At 38.4% G+C, this 18,096-nt stretch overlaps 1 protein-coding gene across 1 annotated transcript; it reads right to left on the reverse strand.

Annotated features, from left to right (window-relative positions):
- Window positions 1-98: 98 nt before the first annotated feature.
- Window positions 99-17,569, reverse strand: TRIM64C (tripartite motif containing 64C). Its single transcript, XM_054661778.1, has 10 exons — window positions 17,425-17,569; window positions 15,496-15,671; window positions 14,236-14,357; window positions 7,863-7,967; window positions 5,097-5,512; window positions 4,478-4,566; window positions 3,548-3,778; window positions 2,759-2,781; window positions 1,710-1,807; window positions 99-592 (listed from the first exon to the last, which is right to left on the reverse strand). The coding sequence occupies exons 1-10, from the start codon at window positions 17,567-17,569 to the stop codon at window positions 99-101; spliced, it is 1,899 nt and encodes a 632-aa protein (XP_054517753.1).
- Window positions 17,570-18,096: the final 527 nt, after the last annotated feature.

Consider the following 18,096-nt stretch of genomic DNA (forward strand, 5'->3'; position numbering starts at 1 on the left):
AAGTTACAATGAGCTCACAGGCTCTCACACATAGGGTTTTAGGACACTATTTGCCTCATATATGGGAGCTCACAATAAATCATCATGAAACCAACTTTTCATGTACAACCAAAGCAAAAGAAAGGCCTCAGAGGGGAAGAGAAGGAGGAAGGAGGAAAACCATAGATAAGAGAACCTTTAGAAACATCAAAAAAACTCACAGATCCATTATCATAATCCAGAAACACCCCAACCCAACCCAGAGGCCTTTGCACATACTGGATTAAAGGTGGAGAATTGGTGGAGAGACTATAGTGATTGCTCGTCTTTGAAGAAATTGAAAAAAATGTTTTGTCAGAATCAATAACTATATTGGTATCTGCTGTCCTGGAATCTCGACAGACTCCCAGAATCCAGTTAGAGGAGTGGGTCACATCCACTTCCCAGTAATGCTTGCCGGAGGTGAATGCTTGCGCACACCACACAGCAAAGCTCTCCACTCCTTGGGGATCCATGGGTGCACTGCGATGGTCATCTCCAAATATCACACGTCTCACATCCTCAGAAAGGCTTATATAGCAAGGAGTCATTTCTGTACTCAGAGCATTATCCACTGACAAGGAAAAAATATTATATTAGTGAGTGCAATGAGGGACAGAGGCTCTGTGGCCCAATTATTCACGTCATTTGCTCTTCTTCCAAGGAAATACAGAAAAAAGGAAACACGGAAAAAAGGAAACCAAGAGAATTCAGCCCCATGCATCCATGAAGATGAAATGTTATTATACCTCTACAGCATATACAATTATGTATTATTTCTTAAATAATAGAGAAAAAATGTGACCATATCACTGGGCAAAGTAATGATTTAATGTCTATCTCTTCATAGTTTGTTTCAGAACATATCTAAAATGTTTTTTTCTTCAATAGAAAAATCTTCTTGTATTATTTGTCTTTAAGATAATCAACAGGTAGACATCAATTTGCTGTGATGTGAGTATTTATTGGAATGTAAGTTATGCCTGTTATAGTCTCAAACATCAAAAATTTGGTAGAAATTAACACATGTAAAGTTTATAAGTTTCTGAAAAGAATACTCTGGCTTTACATTATCTGTTTAGCCCCTGATTCAATCTACTCTGTGTTCCTGCCCTCTGCCACCTAGACTTGCTCTCTAGAATGGGCCTAACATTGTTAGGCCATGTTCACAGATCCCTCACCTTTCACTTGTTATGAGATGTTTCTGATGGCATTAGAATTGTCCTCATTATGGATATTTTAGTCATTTTCTTTGTTGATCAAAATGTTCTGATTTTGTAAATAATAAAAATTACTTATAGAATGTATGTAAATGCACAAAGAATAGAAATAATTAAAAACCATTATGCCAAATCTAAGCCTTCAAGATTGAATTAAATTGAATAAACACGAAATACTGATGCCACCATGAGAACTAGTGTCTTCGTAACTACATGACCTGAATATTCTTTGTCCTCTTATTCTGCAGATAAAGTATGTATCTTGCTTTACATTTTCATCAAACTGTAAGTCAGGAAATTGAGTTTTGATCATTGTAATATTACTATGCAGGTAGAGAAGATGCACATGTTTTGGAAAACTATGTATTACCTACATGTCAAAACTAATAAAACGTAAATGGGAGAAGCCTCAACCAAGGGACCCAATAAGGAAATAATTTGAGGCTGGACTGCCAAGCAGCTGGCTCTTGCCTCTGAAGTTGTTGAGCATGTCTAGGACTCCAGTTATGCACCATGAAGTGAGCTCTGGGTTCACTGGCTGGGGCTTTGGCATCTGTGCCAAATCAGTTCTGCAAAAAAAAATGGCCTCAGTTATATTTACAGGACCAGAGCTAATCACACAGTCATATGAAGATATCATATTTTCATATAAGATGTTTCCTCAGAATTCTGCCAGTTTTGGTTAACTGGATGTACATTTTATTCCACACTCTAGGGGCCATAAGGATGTTAATTTTTTAAAATTTTACTTGCATAAAACCCAATTTCTCCAGATATGTTATTCTCAGACATTATACAACTTCTAAAGTCATAAAAAGTCATTGCCTCCCTCTGCCCATCACACCCCCTGAGGGTATGCAGAAATTCTGGAAATATTTCAGAGACCAGAAAACTCAGACAAAAACCTTTGGGACCTCAGGCTGCAGTTGTCACTAATGCTAGTCAGTGTCTAATAGAGAATGTTCGCTGAGACAAAAGGCTTTAATCTTTTGTGCAAAACAAAGGAGTCTAATTCCAGCCTGAGAACCCTGCTGCTGAGGGTCCTGAGGCAACCATTTTCCTGAGGTCTTTCCTAGAACTGGGTGTATGGTGATGGAGCAGGCCCGGGTCATTGATGCTTTTAGGAACAAAACATCCTGCCTCAGCCCATCCTTAGGGAATACCTCTCCTCGATCTGTCTTTTTTTTTTTTTTAACCTCCCACCCCTCTAGAGTAGAAGACACCTCTATGATTCCTCAGAGTAATTTTGTATTAAGATCTGTGGGGTAGGGCTGGACAGGAAGGATGGATTAGGAGAACAAACTTCCGAATGGCAAATTGTTTTTACATATATTTTAATTCATACAAATTTTAAGACGGAAACTTTCCAGACCAAAGAGAAGAAGATCTCAGGCCCTCTTTTGAAACAAAATCAAAAATAGCCACTGAGAATGATGTTAGTACTCAAAATGTATACATCCCCTTCATTCACAAGAGAACAAATTTTTCAGAAATAGCATTTTTTTTTAGTGTAAACTCACCTTGCCGATATATTTCCCACATCCTGCAAAAAAATAAAATGTAATGTTAATTATGAGAGATTTTTCCTTCTGCATCTTTTCTCATACTCTTGTTTCTTTCTGTTTTAGTGTTTTAATAATGTATATCTTTTTATTCCCCTCTAAGGAATCATTCAAGGCTATGTTAATAACAGAACCTCAACTAAACAATGAAAAGCTTCATCAGTGGGCATTAAGAAGAAATGAGCTCAGCAAGAGACGGTGGAGTAAAGCAAAGATACCTAGGTTTCCAGTCTCATTAATTTCCTAATCTTATTTCCAAGGAAAGGTCTTACCACACATGACAACTATTAAAACAAAACAGAGAACCATATGAGAAACAGAGTACATGGACATTGATGAGCCGCTTTGACAAACCTTGCCCAGGCAAGGGGAAACCCCTCAATGTCTTCAGCAAATCACTGCTGTGTGGGACATCAGAGAGTGAGGAGGAACTAGGGCATATACATGGATATTACTAACCTTCCCCTGGCCTAGAGTTCTAATGATCTTAGATGATCTCTCTTGTGGATAGTACTCCAAATTATATTGAAGAGAACTTTGTTATATGTTATCTACTAAAATGGCAAAAATTTCCCGAAGATTACCAAAGTATGCAGTAATAAATGACTGGAAAAATGTAATGGTGGAAGTCACACAGCATGTGTCACTTAGCTTAGAGCAGTGACATATGCTGATGACATTTGCATGTCCTGGCAGCATTGTCCAGCAAAGGCTTCCTGTCTCTGAGGATGGACCCTCCCTCCTCACCTGGAGCAGCTCCACGTCAGGCATGTGGTATGTCTCCCACAGCTCTCTGTACATGTCTTTCATCCCGTCTAAATGTTGGGTCATTCTCACTTGACTGTCTTGTAGTTGTTGGAAAAGCTCTTTTGCTTCTCTTTCCAGGGCCTGCAGATGCCGTTGCTCCTCCTTATCGAGAAATATATGCATCTTTTGATACTGAATAGTGATTATCACCTTCCTTAATGACACATAGTCCTGCAGAGACGTTTGGTTAAAAGGATTACATGTTCTCACTCTCAATAGAAAACTTCAAATAATTATATGCTGGGTGTAATCAAGCAATTTATAAACTTTCTGCTTCACTCTTGCAAAGAGTCTTGAATATTTGCTATCTTTTTCTGTCCATCTTTTTCAATGTTCCTATTCTCTCTCCCTTTTTAAATCAAACCAATATAAAGACTCCTGGTTTCCGTCACTGTAATGCTTCTTCACAGTTCTTACTGAGTCAATTATTTCCTCTATTAATCTCTCTTTCAGGATTTTTCCATGTCTAATTTGCCTAAATGTTAAAAAACATTTAGCCATGCACCATATTATGCAGTATTTTTTTACTTTTACTATATTTTTACTCTATATACTGTTCTATTTCTTTTGTCTTCCTGACACCCAATCTTAGTGAAAGGTTGTCTCATCTGCAGTGTCTGAAAAGGTTTATGCCAACCTTCAAGTTTGAACTAGAATACACATCATGCCGTTTATCCAATATACTAGAATTAATTTGGCTAGCTTGTGTGGGCTTCTCTGTTTGCAATTCCTATTATATCATTTGAAACCACTACATTTTCTTGAGGTGAAATCACTATCTTTTAACTGGTAGTTTGAATTTAGCTAAAAAGTATAAGCCAACTTTGTGTTTATTTGCATAAAAACAAAGGAAACATTTTCATTCTTAACCACTAATGAACAAAATTTGCTAGTTTCCTGATTTAGATTGTTTTGTGTCTCTTGATTGATTTTCCATAAATAGTCCATTTCCTTTGTTTCTCTTGCAAAAGAAGCAAGAAGCTTAGCAATGATGAAGACAGTAGATCTCATCCCCTTATCAATTAAAAAAAGGCCGTAATTGAAAGAAACATAAATTAAGTTAGAGTGGAGTGGTCAGATTTTTCCAAGTTAAGCAAATATGGTTCTAATAATTTGGATGTGAAAAGTGATAGAAACATAATAGAGAGTTTTAAGGGACCTTTCAGATAATATCATCAATTTTCTGAGAAACTGGGTTTTACATAACCTGACTTTGAAAAGTGTTCTTGGTGCTGGCCACCAGCTCCACAGCTCCATCCTATAAGTTTGAACAATGTTTCTAAGGAAACCTCCTCTAGTAAAATCTCAACACAGCTATGATTAGAGTGCCAAATTAGTCAGCAACATTGAAAGGACACATTTATGTGTTATGATTGACATGGAATAATCGCCACCTCCACTATCTGCGTTCTCATCACCATCATTATCACAGGCCCTCATCATTCTTATTTGATATTCTGTATAATTCAAACTGCCTTAGAGGCATCACGTACCCTGCATTCCTCAGCAGCCCATCCTATTGGGCTGTGGCTGTGAGCCATGTGCTCTGGTGACTCAGAGCAGGGCCCACAGAGCAATCTCTTGTCAGCCTCACAGAAGAGCTCCTTAGTCTCCTCATGGAGCACACAGATATTGTCTGAGCTGTTGATGTTCTGAGGTCTGGTCCGTCTGGCTAGGGAAGCCAGCTTTTTGAGTGCCACATTGGTGTGGAAGTTGGGCTTCTCTGAGATTTTTCTGCACAAAGGGCAGCGCATTGGTGCTCTGCCTTCTTCTGAGCAGAGGCAGAGGCAGGGCCTGCAAAAGCAGTGCCCACAGTCAGTGGTGACCGGGTCTATGAAGTAGTTCACGCAAATGCAGCAAATGAGCTCATTCTGGAAGACTCGCAGGGTGTCTGAATCCACGTTTCTGGAAATTAAAAAAAAAAAAAAAGTAAGAATTTCTTTCTCTTATTTTTATTTGCCCCGATGAAAAGGAAAAAAAGGCCAGTGGACAATTTTCCTTTCTACTTGAGCTCTGTCCAATATGTCTAATAAGTTAGCTCCAGCACAAACTGAGACATAGTAAATGCAAACATGCTGGATTTATAAAGTTTTCCCTCAATAGCCATTGAAGATTCAGTCCAGGACTCCCTGAGAACCAAGATCCTAAGATGTTCAAGTCTCTTATTAGTAAATGGTGTGGGATTTGCATGTAACCTAAACCCATCTCCTGAATACTTTATCTCTAGATTACTTTGAATGCCTAATACAATGTAAATGCTGTATAAATACTTGTAATGCCATACTGTTTAGGAACAGCAAGAAGATTAAAAATATGTACAAGTTTGGCAGGGTGCGGTCACTCATGCCTGTAATCCCAGCACTTCGGGAGGCCGAGGCGGGCGGATCACGAGGTCAGGAGATCAAGACCATCCTGGCTAACATGGTGAAACCCCATTTCTACTAAAAATACAAAAAATTAACAGGGCGTGGTGGCACATGCCTGTAGTCCCAGCTATTCGGGAGGCTGACGCAGGAGAATCACTTGAACCCAGGAGGTGGAGGTTGCAGTGAGCTGAGATCGCGCCACTGCACTCCAGCATGGCTGATAGAATGAGACTCTGTCTCAAAAAAAAAAGAAAAAAAAGTACATGTTCAGTACAGCTGCTTTTTTCTTCCTGTAAATATTTTTTATCTGAGGTTAGTTGAATCCACGGGTATGAAACATGGATATGAAAAACCGTGATTCAAATGAGAAAATGAGACGAGAGTCCTCATGGCATTTTTGTTAAACAATCCGTGCTCTCAATCATTCTCAGTTACTTAGACAAGCTTAAAACCTGGGTGGAGGGTAAAAACTGAGATGATTTCTGAGTCACTTATATAAGCTAATTAATGAAGAAGCACATTCTGAATGTCATCCTGTCTCTGTCATTCTATCTCTCTCAGTGATTCCATGATGATAATATATGAAACACACTTAGTATCTATGGTATTATTCTATACTCCCTGACTCCAAACTCACCTATGAAGTTTGCTCAGGCAATTATAAATAAAGTAGCTTTTATCTAAGATTGAGTAATCAGAGTGGACTGTCAACTCCTAAAATTATCAATCATTAAATTTGTCCTTTTAACTTTAATATCAAAACTCTTCCTTTCACTACATTAAATGTAATTAATATCTATTATATTTAATTTAGGAAAGTTTTTTCCCATTGTCAATTCAGATGATTAGAGAGAACACTTTCACATTCTGAAATAGCCAATATTTCAACATAATAATTAACAGGAATTAATCAGCAATTAATTATCTTCTAAAATAACAAAAAAAGTGAAGATATGTATTAGGTTTTCCACTCAATACTAGAAAATCCAGGAATGCAGTTAATGGAAGCATGGCCACCAATTCACCTTTCCCCTTAGTGACTTAGAAGTTGCAGCCTCTTGGGAGCTCTTGCCAGTTGATTAGATCTATTGATCTATTTTCTTTCTTTCTTTCTTTTTTTTTTTTTTTTGGTTGTTGTTGTTGTTGTTGTTGAGATGCAGTCTCGCTCTGACTTCAGGCTGGAGTGCAGTGGCGGGATTTCAGCTTACTGCAACCTCCGCCTCCCAGGTTCGAGCAACTCTCCAGCCGAGGCCTCCCGAGTAGCTGGTATTACAGGCACCCGCCACCACACCAAGATAATTTTTTTGTATTTTTAGTAGAGACCTGGTTTCACCATGTTGGCCAGGCTGGTGTCTAACTCCAGACCTCAAGCGATCTGCCTGCCTTGGCCTCTCAAAGTGCTAGGCTGCAAACATGAGCCATCATGCCTGGCCGATTACATCTATTTTCAACAGCTTTCAAATCTAGTCTGCAAACTGCAAATTTTGAAGACACAGCAAATAAGACCTTTGCAACAAGAATTTTCGAAGTAATTCAACATTTTTAACATTCACTTTGGTGTACGTTACAATCATTACTACATGCCCACATTCTAGTGAACATTTTAGGTATTTTATGGGTTCTATCATTGCATGAAACTATGGAAATATATCTTTTCACACTTAAGAAAAATCTAACAATACAGAAAACAGTCACATAAAAAGAATCAAATAGCAAGGGAACACAAACCATATCTTACAAATTGAAGATACTTTATATTGATTTTCTGTAAAATCACTAAGACAGTTACTTGTTTGCTTAGAAAAGACCCAAACATGCTGCCAGGTAAATTTAAAGTATTTTTAAGAGAAAAAGTGAGCATGATGAGTTACTGCAAATTTTATACTCACAAGGCTAGTATGAATGGTCTCAGTCTAGAAGCTCTGTAGATATCCAGATTAGAAGTAATTCCTGGCTCTTCAAAGCCCAGCAGCCACAAATCCAGAGAGTCCACACTGAAGGAGAGAGAAATCTATGGACAAGCATCCATTTAAAGTGTTTGGGCCCACGAAAGACCATAACCACTTCCTGAGATTGATTAGATTGCATAGAAATGGGTAAATTGGCTGATTAGGTTTATAAAGTATTGAAACCCAGACTTGAGGGCTCAAAGCTCAACAGACAAGTTTGGAATGAGATGCAAGAAAGTTGACTTAACACAGTTTATTCAAAGCAATATTTTAAGTAGCTGGGCAAGGTGGCTCATGCCTGTAATCCCAGCATTATGGGAGGCCCAGGAGGGTGGATCACGAGGTCAGGAGTTCAAGACCAGCCAGGCCAAGATAGTGAAACTCCATCTGTACTAAAAATACAAAAACTTAGCCGAGTTTGGTGGCAGGCGCTAGTAATCCCAGCTACTTGGGAGGCTGAGGCATGAGAATCACTTGAACCTGGGAGGCAGAGTTTACACTGACCCGAGATAGCACCACTGCACTCCAGCCTGGGTGACAGAGCGAGACTCTGTCTCAAAAGAAAAAAAAAAAGAAATATTTTAAATACTACAATTATTTCATTAAATATTATCACTTGCTAACTTTTCTTTTTCTTTTGAGACGGTATCTCGCTCTGTCGCCCAGGCTGGAGTGCCATGGCTCGGTCTTAGCTCACTGCAACCTCTGCCTCTCGAGTTCAAGTGATTCTCCTGCCTCAGCCTCCCAAGTAGCTGGGATTACAGGCACCTGCCACTAAGCCCAGCTAATTTTGTATTTTTAATAGAGACAGGGTTTCACCATATTGCTTAAGCTGGTCTGGAACTCCTGACTTCATCTGATCTGCCCACCTTGGCCTCCCAAAGTGCTGGCATTACAAGCGTGAGCCACTGCACTGGGCCACATGCTAACTTTAAAATTTTGTTTCTCACTCTGTTTTAAAATTATAGTTGCTTATGTGCCTAGCCGTTATTTATCTGAATATGTTCGAAGATAAAACATTAACTGGGATTACCAACACATCTGTGCTGTGTAACTTTCTTGTTTAAAAAAGTATAGCAAGAAACTCAGTTGTGTTTCACATAATTGTATCTATAACGGTTGATAGAATTAGTTGTATCAGCCTGTTTGTCTTATAGCCTATTTTATGGCTATTTTATGTCTTATAGTCTATTTTATGACTATTTCCTAATGACTGTTTTATATGAAAATAAAATCTATTTTTTATTCATCCACATTTTTGAATAATTTTAAAAGTGATGCTTTACATATATATGTACATAACTATAACAATGTTATGTATTCATATTTTTTAAAGTATATAATAATTATTTACACAATAATAATAATTATTATTACTTCTTTTTTGAGACGCAGTCTCCCTCTGTCGCCCAGGCTGGAGTGCAATGGCATGATCTCAGCTCACTGCAACCTGTGCCTCCGAGGTTCAAGTGATTCTCCTGCCTCAGCCTACCAAGTAGCTGGGATTACAGGTGTCTGCCACCGTGACTGGCTAATTTTGGTATTTTTAGTAGAGATAAGGTTTCACCAAGTTGGCCAGGCTGGACTCGAACTCCTGACCTCAGGTGATCCGCTATTATCATTTTAGACTTCAAGTCTTTTTCAAACCAGTTTTTCTTTTCCAAATTGGAGACTTTTTCTTAAGAAATAATTCAAGAAATGAAAATACTATGACAAAATATAGAACTTTGTGACAGTTCTTGGACACTTTAGCAATATATAACTATTACTTTCAAAAAGATTAATATAATTCACAATATTATCAGAAATCCGTGGAGAGCGTATGCTTCAGTGTACCAGACAGAGCAATGGGCACAACCAAGGTGTCAATTGTTATGCTACTGTGAGCAGCAGAACAATAGCAAAAGGGTTCCATCTAATCATTTCAACATAGAAGCAAACTTTTTATTAGGATTTTATTAGGATTTTATTAGGATTGAAGCTAATATCAAAATATTCAGCTAAAAAATTTTGTTTCCTGGGAAATGATATAAAATATCAATAAGCATGATAAAATACACTATCATTATGAAATGCCATAATTAGTGCATGAGATAAACACAGGGTTTCACAGAAAGATAAAGTCTTTGAATGTTCACAAAGAGATTCTCAGATTATTTGAATGATATTTAATAAACTTAGAGTTGACCCTTGAACACCATGGTGGTTGGGGTGTCAAGATCCCGTGTAGTCAGAAATCAGCGTATAAAGTTTGTCTTCCTCAAAACTTAGCTATCAATAGCCTAATGTTGACTAGAAGCCTTAATGATAATATTCACAGTTGATTAACGCATATTTTATATGTTATATGTATACTGTATTTTTACACTAAAGTTAGCTAAAGGAAAGAAAATATTAAGAAAATAAAAAGAAAAATACATTTAATATTCATCAACAGAATACTAAATATAATTAGTGGAAGTGGATCATTATAAGGGTTTTCATCCTCATCATTTTCATGTTGAGTAATCAGAGAAGGAGGAGAAAGAGGAGGGGTTGGTCTTGCTGTCTCAGGGGTGTCAGAAGCAGAAGAAACTCCAATTATAAGTGACTCACATAGTTCCAACCAGTGTCATTCAAGGGTCAACAGTATATATAGGTCAAAAGCTTTAAAACTATATTCTCTGATTTTCTAAATAAAATTAAACTACATAACATAAAAAAATTTAATAGGAAATTTCTTGGAATTTCAGGCAGGTAAATTGGGGCGGGGGTGCTGGAAACTATATACTAGATAAACCAACGTACTATTGGATTTCCACATAATTCACATATGTGATTAACACATATATGATGAGAGAGGCAGTGCTTAGAGATGTAGCAGAAAAGGTAGCATAGGGTAGTTCAAGATGGGGCCTAGATGCGTGGCTGAAGAATCTGTATTGATCATTTACTGATTCAAACATAAAATGAATACTGTGAAGAGAAGAGATGAAATGAAATTACATATACATTCTGAAAGAAGTAAAGATTTCTTGATGGAAAAGTAAAACAAATAATATTAAAGACACTCCTAAGCACTAAGAAAGAAATTGGCTCTGTGTGAAAGAGAGAGATATCATGAGCTTAATTATTTATATTATAAGTCATCTTGATTCTTTAAAGGTGATATCCTTAAGGATAGTACTTACAATACTTTTTTCTTCAAAATATCAAGTGCCTACTATGTCTTAATAAACATTCTAAGCCAATGTAGAAATGAACAAATGAGACAGATTTTCTTGCACCTAAAGAGCTAATGAGGTTGCGGGGTGAGAAACACAAGTCAACAAGTCAAAATACAACATTCAAAAAGTGAAGCTGGCACAGTGGCTCTGGCCTGTATAATACCAGCACTTCAGGATTCTGAAGCAGGAAGATCACTTGTGCTTAGCAGTTCAAGACCAGCCTCACCAACAAAGTGACAGCTCTTTTCTCTAAGAAAAGATAAACAAAATTAGCTGGGGTTGTGGCACGTCCCTGTATTCTCAGACACTGGCTTAGGTGAGAGGATTTCTTGAACCTGGGAAGTCAAGGCTGCATTGAGCTGGTATTGCACCACGCTTAAGCCTGGATGACAGAGCAAGACCCTGTTTCGAAAAGAAAACAAAATTGATAGAGTGACGCATTGTGATAAGTGCTTTAGAGAAAAATACAGCAGGAAATGAAAATAAAGACTAATAGACAAAAATTGATTTTTGTTTTGTTTTGTTTTTGTTTTTGTTTTTGAGACAGTGTCTCGCTCTGTCACCCAGGCTGGAGTGCAGTGGCGCAATCTTGGCTCACTGCAAGCTCTGCTTCCCAGGTTCACGCCATTCTCCTGCCTCAGCCTCCCGAGTAGCTGGGACTACAGCCGCTCACCACCACGCCCAGCTAATTTTTTTTGTATTATTAGTAGAGACAGGGTTTCACCGTGTTAGCCAGGATGGGCTCGATCTCCTGACCTCGTGATCTGCCCGCCTCGGCCTCCCAAAGTGCTGGGATTACAGGCGTGAGCCACCGCACCCAGCCCAAAATTGAATTTTTAATATCACGGTCAGAAAAGACATAGTATAGAATATATTTGGGCAGATACCTAAAGGAGGCTAGAAACGAAGGTGCGTGGCTATTTCATGTATTCCAGCTTTTTGCTAGCTTTTTAGGAAGCGATAACTACATTAAAAATATCTAAATATAAACTGATTATTTCTCCACACCATATTTGCCCCCATTGTCTATTATGAAGCTTCTGATATAAAGGAGAAGGAATGAGAATACAGAAAATTGAAGCCAGATCTCAAGGTTGAGAGTAACTTATTTATGGTCAATAAAGTCTCATAATATGTACGGTAATTTAAGCATGGTAGGTGAGTGTTATTCCGTGTGAAATGAATCAAAATCTTACACAGAATACTGAAAGTAAATATGTCAAGTGTATATGGAGACCAGAGACAAGTGCTCTGCTGCCTTTGGCGCAGAGCACAAGCAACACTTTTAAGCTTCATTACTTGTTTCTCAGTATCAGAGGAGGGGAGAATGTCTGCCTATTGACCTCGACAGCATCCTCCTGCAACTAATCATCCCTCATTCCCCTTGTCCCTGAATTCCCTTGACCCACCCCCTCCTTCATTTGATTGGCTCTGTGTACTTGTTAGAATCAGAAGATCTGGGGGAACTGTGGCTTCTAAACATGTACACTAGACTCTACCCATATCCAGCCCTGTGACCCTACAAACGTGCTCAACTGAATTTTCCTCCCATAGAGACACTCTTCCTGCTGAGTTTCTCTCCTCTGCTCCTAGAGCCAAATGGCATCTCCTGTCCTATCCCTGGATGGCTTAACTCAGGAAAACTCCTGGATCCAAGAGGAGTCAGACAAAGGAATGGTGGCCTTGTGGGTGCTGATATTCTCACAGATGTAAAGGGGATATCCTGAAATCTAAGTTTTTTTCCTTCCCTTTTCCCTCCCTTATAGCTTCTGCTGCTCCTAGGAGCTTTGCTCCATCTCTCATCCAGCTCAGACTGTTGCTGGGCCTGATAGTCTTTGCATAGTCAAGGTGGTTCTTGAAGAACTCTTGTCTGCACGAGGTCTGAGCTGCTTCTCCAGAATCTGCAGCATGGGTTTCCATAACTGCATGAAGATCTGGAGCTACTGGTAACTAGGCAGAGAATGTTCTCATGTGTCTAACATGGCATGACACTCCTTTCCATGAGCAGTAGAATAAATGCATTCAGATGAAGCCCTGCCATCATTACTTTGTCAGAAGTAGATTCTGTCAATAGGTCTTACTGGTATAAGTGTTAGAGATGAGAATACATTTTAAAAGTGTTGCAGTGATAGTATGTGGTAATTCTGAAGTTTTCAAAACCTAAAGAGCAGATGGGCAGAATAACAACTTGTTTGTTTCTTTGATTCTTTGTTTGTTTGTTTTGAGACAGAGACTTCTGTCAACCAGGTTGAAGTCCGGTGGCCCAATCTCAGCTCACTGCAACTTCTGCCTCCTTGGTTCAAGCTATTCTCCTGCCTCAGCCTCCCTAGTAGCTGGGACTAAAAGCATGCACCACTACACCTGGCTAAATTTTTTGTATTTTTAATAGGGATGGGGATTTGCCATGTTGTCCAGGCTAGTCTGGAAATCCTGACCTCAGGTGATCCACCCACCTTGGCCTCCCAAAGTGCTGGGATTACAGGTGTGAGCCAACTCACCCAACAAGAATAACAACTTTCTAAAGAAGTCGTTATTTTTTTTTTCTCTCTCTCTCTTTCTCTCTACAGGATTTGGGAGACATGGTGGCAAGGTATGTTATTGGCCATCAATGCAAGCTGGAGCACAAGGCATGCTATGAAAAACATCAAGTTGTTTCCAACAAAGGGAAAACATAATTTACTAACACCATAATGTGTCAGTGTGATTGTGTGTGTATGTGTGTGTACTTATGTGTTTGTGTGGTATGTTGAATGTTACCTATGCCTTTTATCAGACATTAAACTTTTCTTACTTTTCCAACTGACTCAAGGGGTTATGTTTTGAAGAGTTCAATGCAGAAGCTGCTAGAATATAATTGCCTCTTTTTAGGATTCAGAATCATAATTAGAGATCAACTATTTGGTGGCAGATAGGGAGAGAGGCATTTATCTTTCAGTGACAGTAGGTTAGAAATGGAGTGAAGAGTTAGAAAGATTCCCTAAGGGCCACAAACCCATCCTAGGATTGTGGAGGTACATTACAATATCAGAAGTGGGTTTGAATGAAGCTTTTTCTTTGGAATCTATTTCTTAAACACAGACATCAGAAACTTAACCAACTCAACCTACTTCCTTGCAGGAGTGAATCCGTGCTGCTGCACATGCCCCAGCCTGTGAATCCAGAGCTCACTATAGGGCCCATCACAGGACCGGTGGACAGGCTCAATCACTTCCGAGGTGAGTGTGGCCCTCTTGGTGGAATCAACATGCAATGCCTTCAATTATGGTTTTCTATGGGCAGCCTTCCCAGTGTAATCATTTTTCATCTAGAAGAAGAGAATAGTCTGTGAATAGGTATTTATATTTATAGTTTCACTATTATCAAACAGACAAAACTAAATAAAAGATGGTGGAATCAGCCATATAACAAATTTCTTGGAAAAGTAAAACATGCAGAGGGGCTCTTTAGGATGTAGAACCATTCATGTATGGTTCAACTGTGATACAATTTCATATATACAATTATTACATGAAGTATACAGAATTGAATTAATTCAGGACATTTCAATTTCAAATTCAGTGTAGTTAATGACTGATTTCAGTGACAGTGTTTTTTTAAATACATTTCAGGTGAAGTTTCATAGCATTTATAATTTTAATCATGTGCATTTTAATCAACTAAAGCATACATGAGTAACTTATATAACAATGCAAACACTGAGAATCTGTGAACAATAGGAACGTGATTTGGTGGTTGACGAGGCCTTAGATAGAACTCCAGGATAGATCATGATAAATCCAGCAAATAAAAGAAGTCTGTGCCTGAATCTGGCACGAAAGTCAGATAATTCTTGCAAGGAATCTGCACTTTTCAGAAGGCAGATTCAGATTTTCTCTTTAAGTATGAATTTGCTAGTTTAAGTGGCAGATTATATAATATTTCTAGAAAGTGATAACTTTTTTATTTGGGTCTAAGAATGGCTCCCCACCTCATCTCCTGTCCCCAGCCTCCTGCTCTGCCCTGACAGAGAAGAGGCAATGGAGGTTAATTTTATTGCTGTGGACTTGGCTGCAGTGCAAGAGCTTCCCGTTTTTCAGTTGTTGTGAAAGGTCGCTAACTAGACATAGACATGACCTTCCTCCCCTTTATACTTTTTGAGTTTATAGAAATTGTGATCATTGAAGTTGAGCCATTTACTTGTGCAGGTATCCTAACACCCTTTGATTCCAACATTTTTCCAGGCAGAAGTTTCTTTCTAATCTTGACCTGTGTTTTCTAGTGAGAATCTCTTTCTTATCTGAACATAAGAATTTATAAACTGCTTTTCACTGGAACATTCTCTTTTTTCTACAGTGGAAACTTCCTTCACTTGGGAAGTAACCAATTACAATATCAGGCTGTTTGAGGATGTGAGAAGTTTGATGTTTAGACGTGGATCTTTGAATTCTGACAGATCTGACAATTTTGCTGCATGGGGAGCCTGGGTCTTCTCCTCTGGCAAACACTACTGGGAGCTGGATGTGGACAACTCTTGGGACTGGGCTCTGGGAGTCTGTAAGGACTCCTGGATAAGGAAGAATAGTACAATGGTTAAATCTAAGGACATATTTCTTCTTTTATGTGTTAAGGTGGATAATCATTTCAGTCTCTTGATCACCTCCCCAATGTTTCCTCACTATGTAGAGAAACCTCTGGGCCGGGTTGGTGTGTTTCTTGATTTTGAAAGTGGAAGTGTGAGTTTTTTGAATGTCACAAAGAGTTCCCTCATATGGAGTTACCCGACTGGCTCCTTAAATTTTCCTGTCAGGCCTTTCTTTTACACTGGCCACAGATGACCAGGATTAAGAAACCTGACTGTTCGGGAACTCGATATACAAGGGAGACCTTCACTGTTGATGCAAAGAAATCATACTGTTCAGGCTTTTTTCTACTTTAGTGTCACTTCATTTTATTGGTATTAAATAGAAGATATGTAAAATGCAAAACATTTTTGTACATTTTCTTACAATTAAAATAATCTCTTATGGCCCATTACCTAAAATATGTATTGTGATTTTCAAGTGTTTGTGAATTTATTGGATGGAATTCTGGAAATATGTGGGTGTGTGATTCCCACTTAATGATCCCATGCAGGAACAAAATTTGCACATCATGGACAGACAGGATTTTGTACAATGCACTTGTAAGTGTGAGAGCTCTCTCTCCTATTAATACAGTAAATTCTACACCTCACCACTTTAGGCGGAAAAATTTATTTTACACAGAAGTTTTCACTGAATCTTTGGGCCAGAATAGGAATTTAACAGTCATGCATCCTATGGCAACAAAAACACATTCTGAGAAATGCATTACTAGGCGATTTTATCATTGTGTGAACATTAGAACACACATAAAAACCTAGATAGAATATCCATCTACAGATATAAGCTAAATGGTACAGCCTATTGCTTCTCTGAGAAGTTGCTAGCAATGTCTGAGCAGGAACCAAAAGGGTTTAACCCACATTGAATTCTGTAGCTGTTTAATAAAGCAAACAGCATCACCCAGGGAAAAATAAACAGATGAGCAGACTGTCTACTTTAAAATGTGTTTATACTTCCCATTCACACGGATTGTGAATTCTCGTTGTTAATCTAGAGTCCCAGCAACTCAGGAGGCTGAGGCAGGAAAAACGTGTGAACCTGGGAGGCAGAGGCTGCAGTGAGCTGAGATCGTGCCACTGTATTCCAGTCTGGTGACACAGCGAGACTCCATCTCAAAAAAAAAAAAAAAAGCTTCAAATTCCAAAACACTTAATGTTGCATCCTCCTTGAACAATAACTAAAAAAACTCATTTCCACTCTGTGAAAATACAATCTTTAAGCCTATAACTGGTATCAGCAGATCAATATAAAAAATACAGTACCAAGCTACACTGGTATATTTCCATTTTGAGAACTTCACAATATCCTCATTGCTGAGAGCATAGTCCTTGCATTAGTCTTCAGTCCGCTATGAACAATTATCTGCTGCATGTAAACGTGTCTAAATAACTATAGATAAAATACATCAGTCATAAATTTCTGCAAAAGATAATAAAATATCTTCTTTAAAAACAAAACAATAAGCTATTACTGCATTATTTCCAATTTTATGAAAATGGAACAAATATATGGTTGTTGCTAGTCTTGAGTTCATTGTAACAAAAATGGCCCTAGTTCCTGGTTAAAGTCAGCAACAAATCCATTTTCTTCAATAGATATCTTCTAGTTGTGTAGGCAAGAATTTGTTTTACATGCTATTCTGTCAATTTATAAAATTATACACCAGAAACTGACCAGTGCCACAGTACTCTGTTGCAAACAGTTTTCCATCAGGAGTGGGATCTGAGAAAGCAATTTCTTCTTTACTCAAATATGAGGCATATATAAAGTTACTCCTTAGGCATTCAATCATGCGAGAAGCAATTTTCTTCTGACACATTATGCTGAATACCCATATTCGACTGATCCCACAGATTGCAGGCTCTGGTAATGTTGAGCAGCAAGATTCCAATTTTAAATAAATGGGAGGCTATGTTTTTCTCACGTACTTATTCAAATAGAGGAGGTAATCAAAACGAAGATTGACACTTTCATCAACTGGATTTCCTCTCTACGTGCAAGAAAGTGCAATCTGTTGCCATCTCCTGTTCAGTGAGAAAGCTGAAAAAACATCCTGAGCAAGAGGACCTGAATGTAAGGAAATGACCTGGTGTTTTCCTCAGTACTTCTGTTCCTATCCTATTGCTTCAAGCTTAGGTATACAGCACACTGAACTGCAAGATGTATCCGGAAATGCTGAATACACACTAAAATATTTATTTTTATTTCCTTTATTTTATTTTTATTTCTTTTGCTAGAGACAAGGTCTCGCTATGTTGCCCATGGTGGTCTCGAACTCCTGACCTCAAGCAACTGTCCCGCCTGAACTGCCCAAAGCACTAGGATTAGAGGCATGTGCCACTGTGT

Source organism: Pan troglodytes, chromosome 9 (assembly GCF_028858775.2).
Source record: "Pan troglodytes isolate AG18354 chromosome 9, NHGRI_mPanTro3-v2.0_pri, whole genome shotgun sequence".
Classification (NCBI taxonomy): domain Eukaryota; kingdom Metazoa; phylum Chordata; class Mammalia; order Primates; family Hominidae; genus Pan; species Pan troglodytes.

Excerpts from the sequence above, each read along its gene's own strand:
- TRIM64C (XM_054661778.1), bottom strand. The coding sequence starts at position 17,569 with ATGTGTCAGAAGAAAATTGCTTCTCGCATGATTGAATGCCTAAGGAGT. Across the intron at positions 3,779-4,477 it reads GCAAATTTTGTTCATTAGTG|GACTATGTGTCATTAAGGAA; the intron begins GTTAAGAATGAA and ends ACGTCTCTGCAG. Across the intron at positions 593-1,709 it reads CATGCTCAACAACTTCAGAG|TGGATAATGCTCTGAGTACA; the intron begins GCAAGAGCCAGC and ends TTTCCTTGTCAG.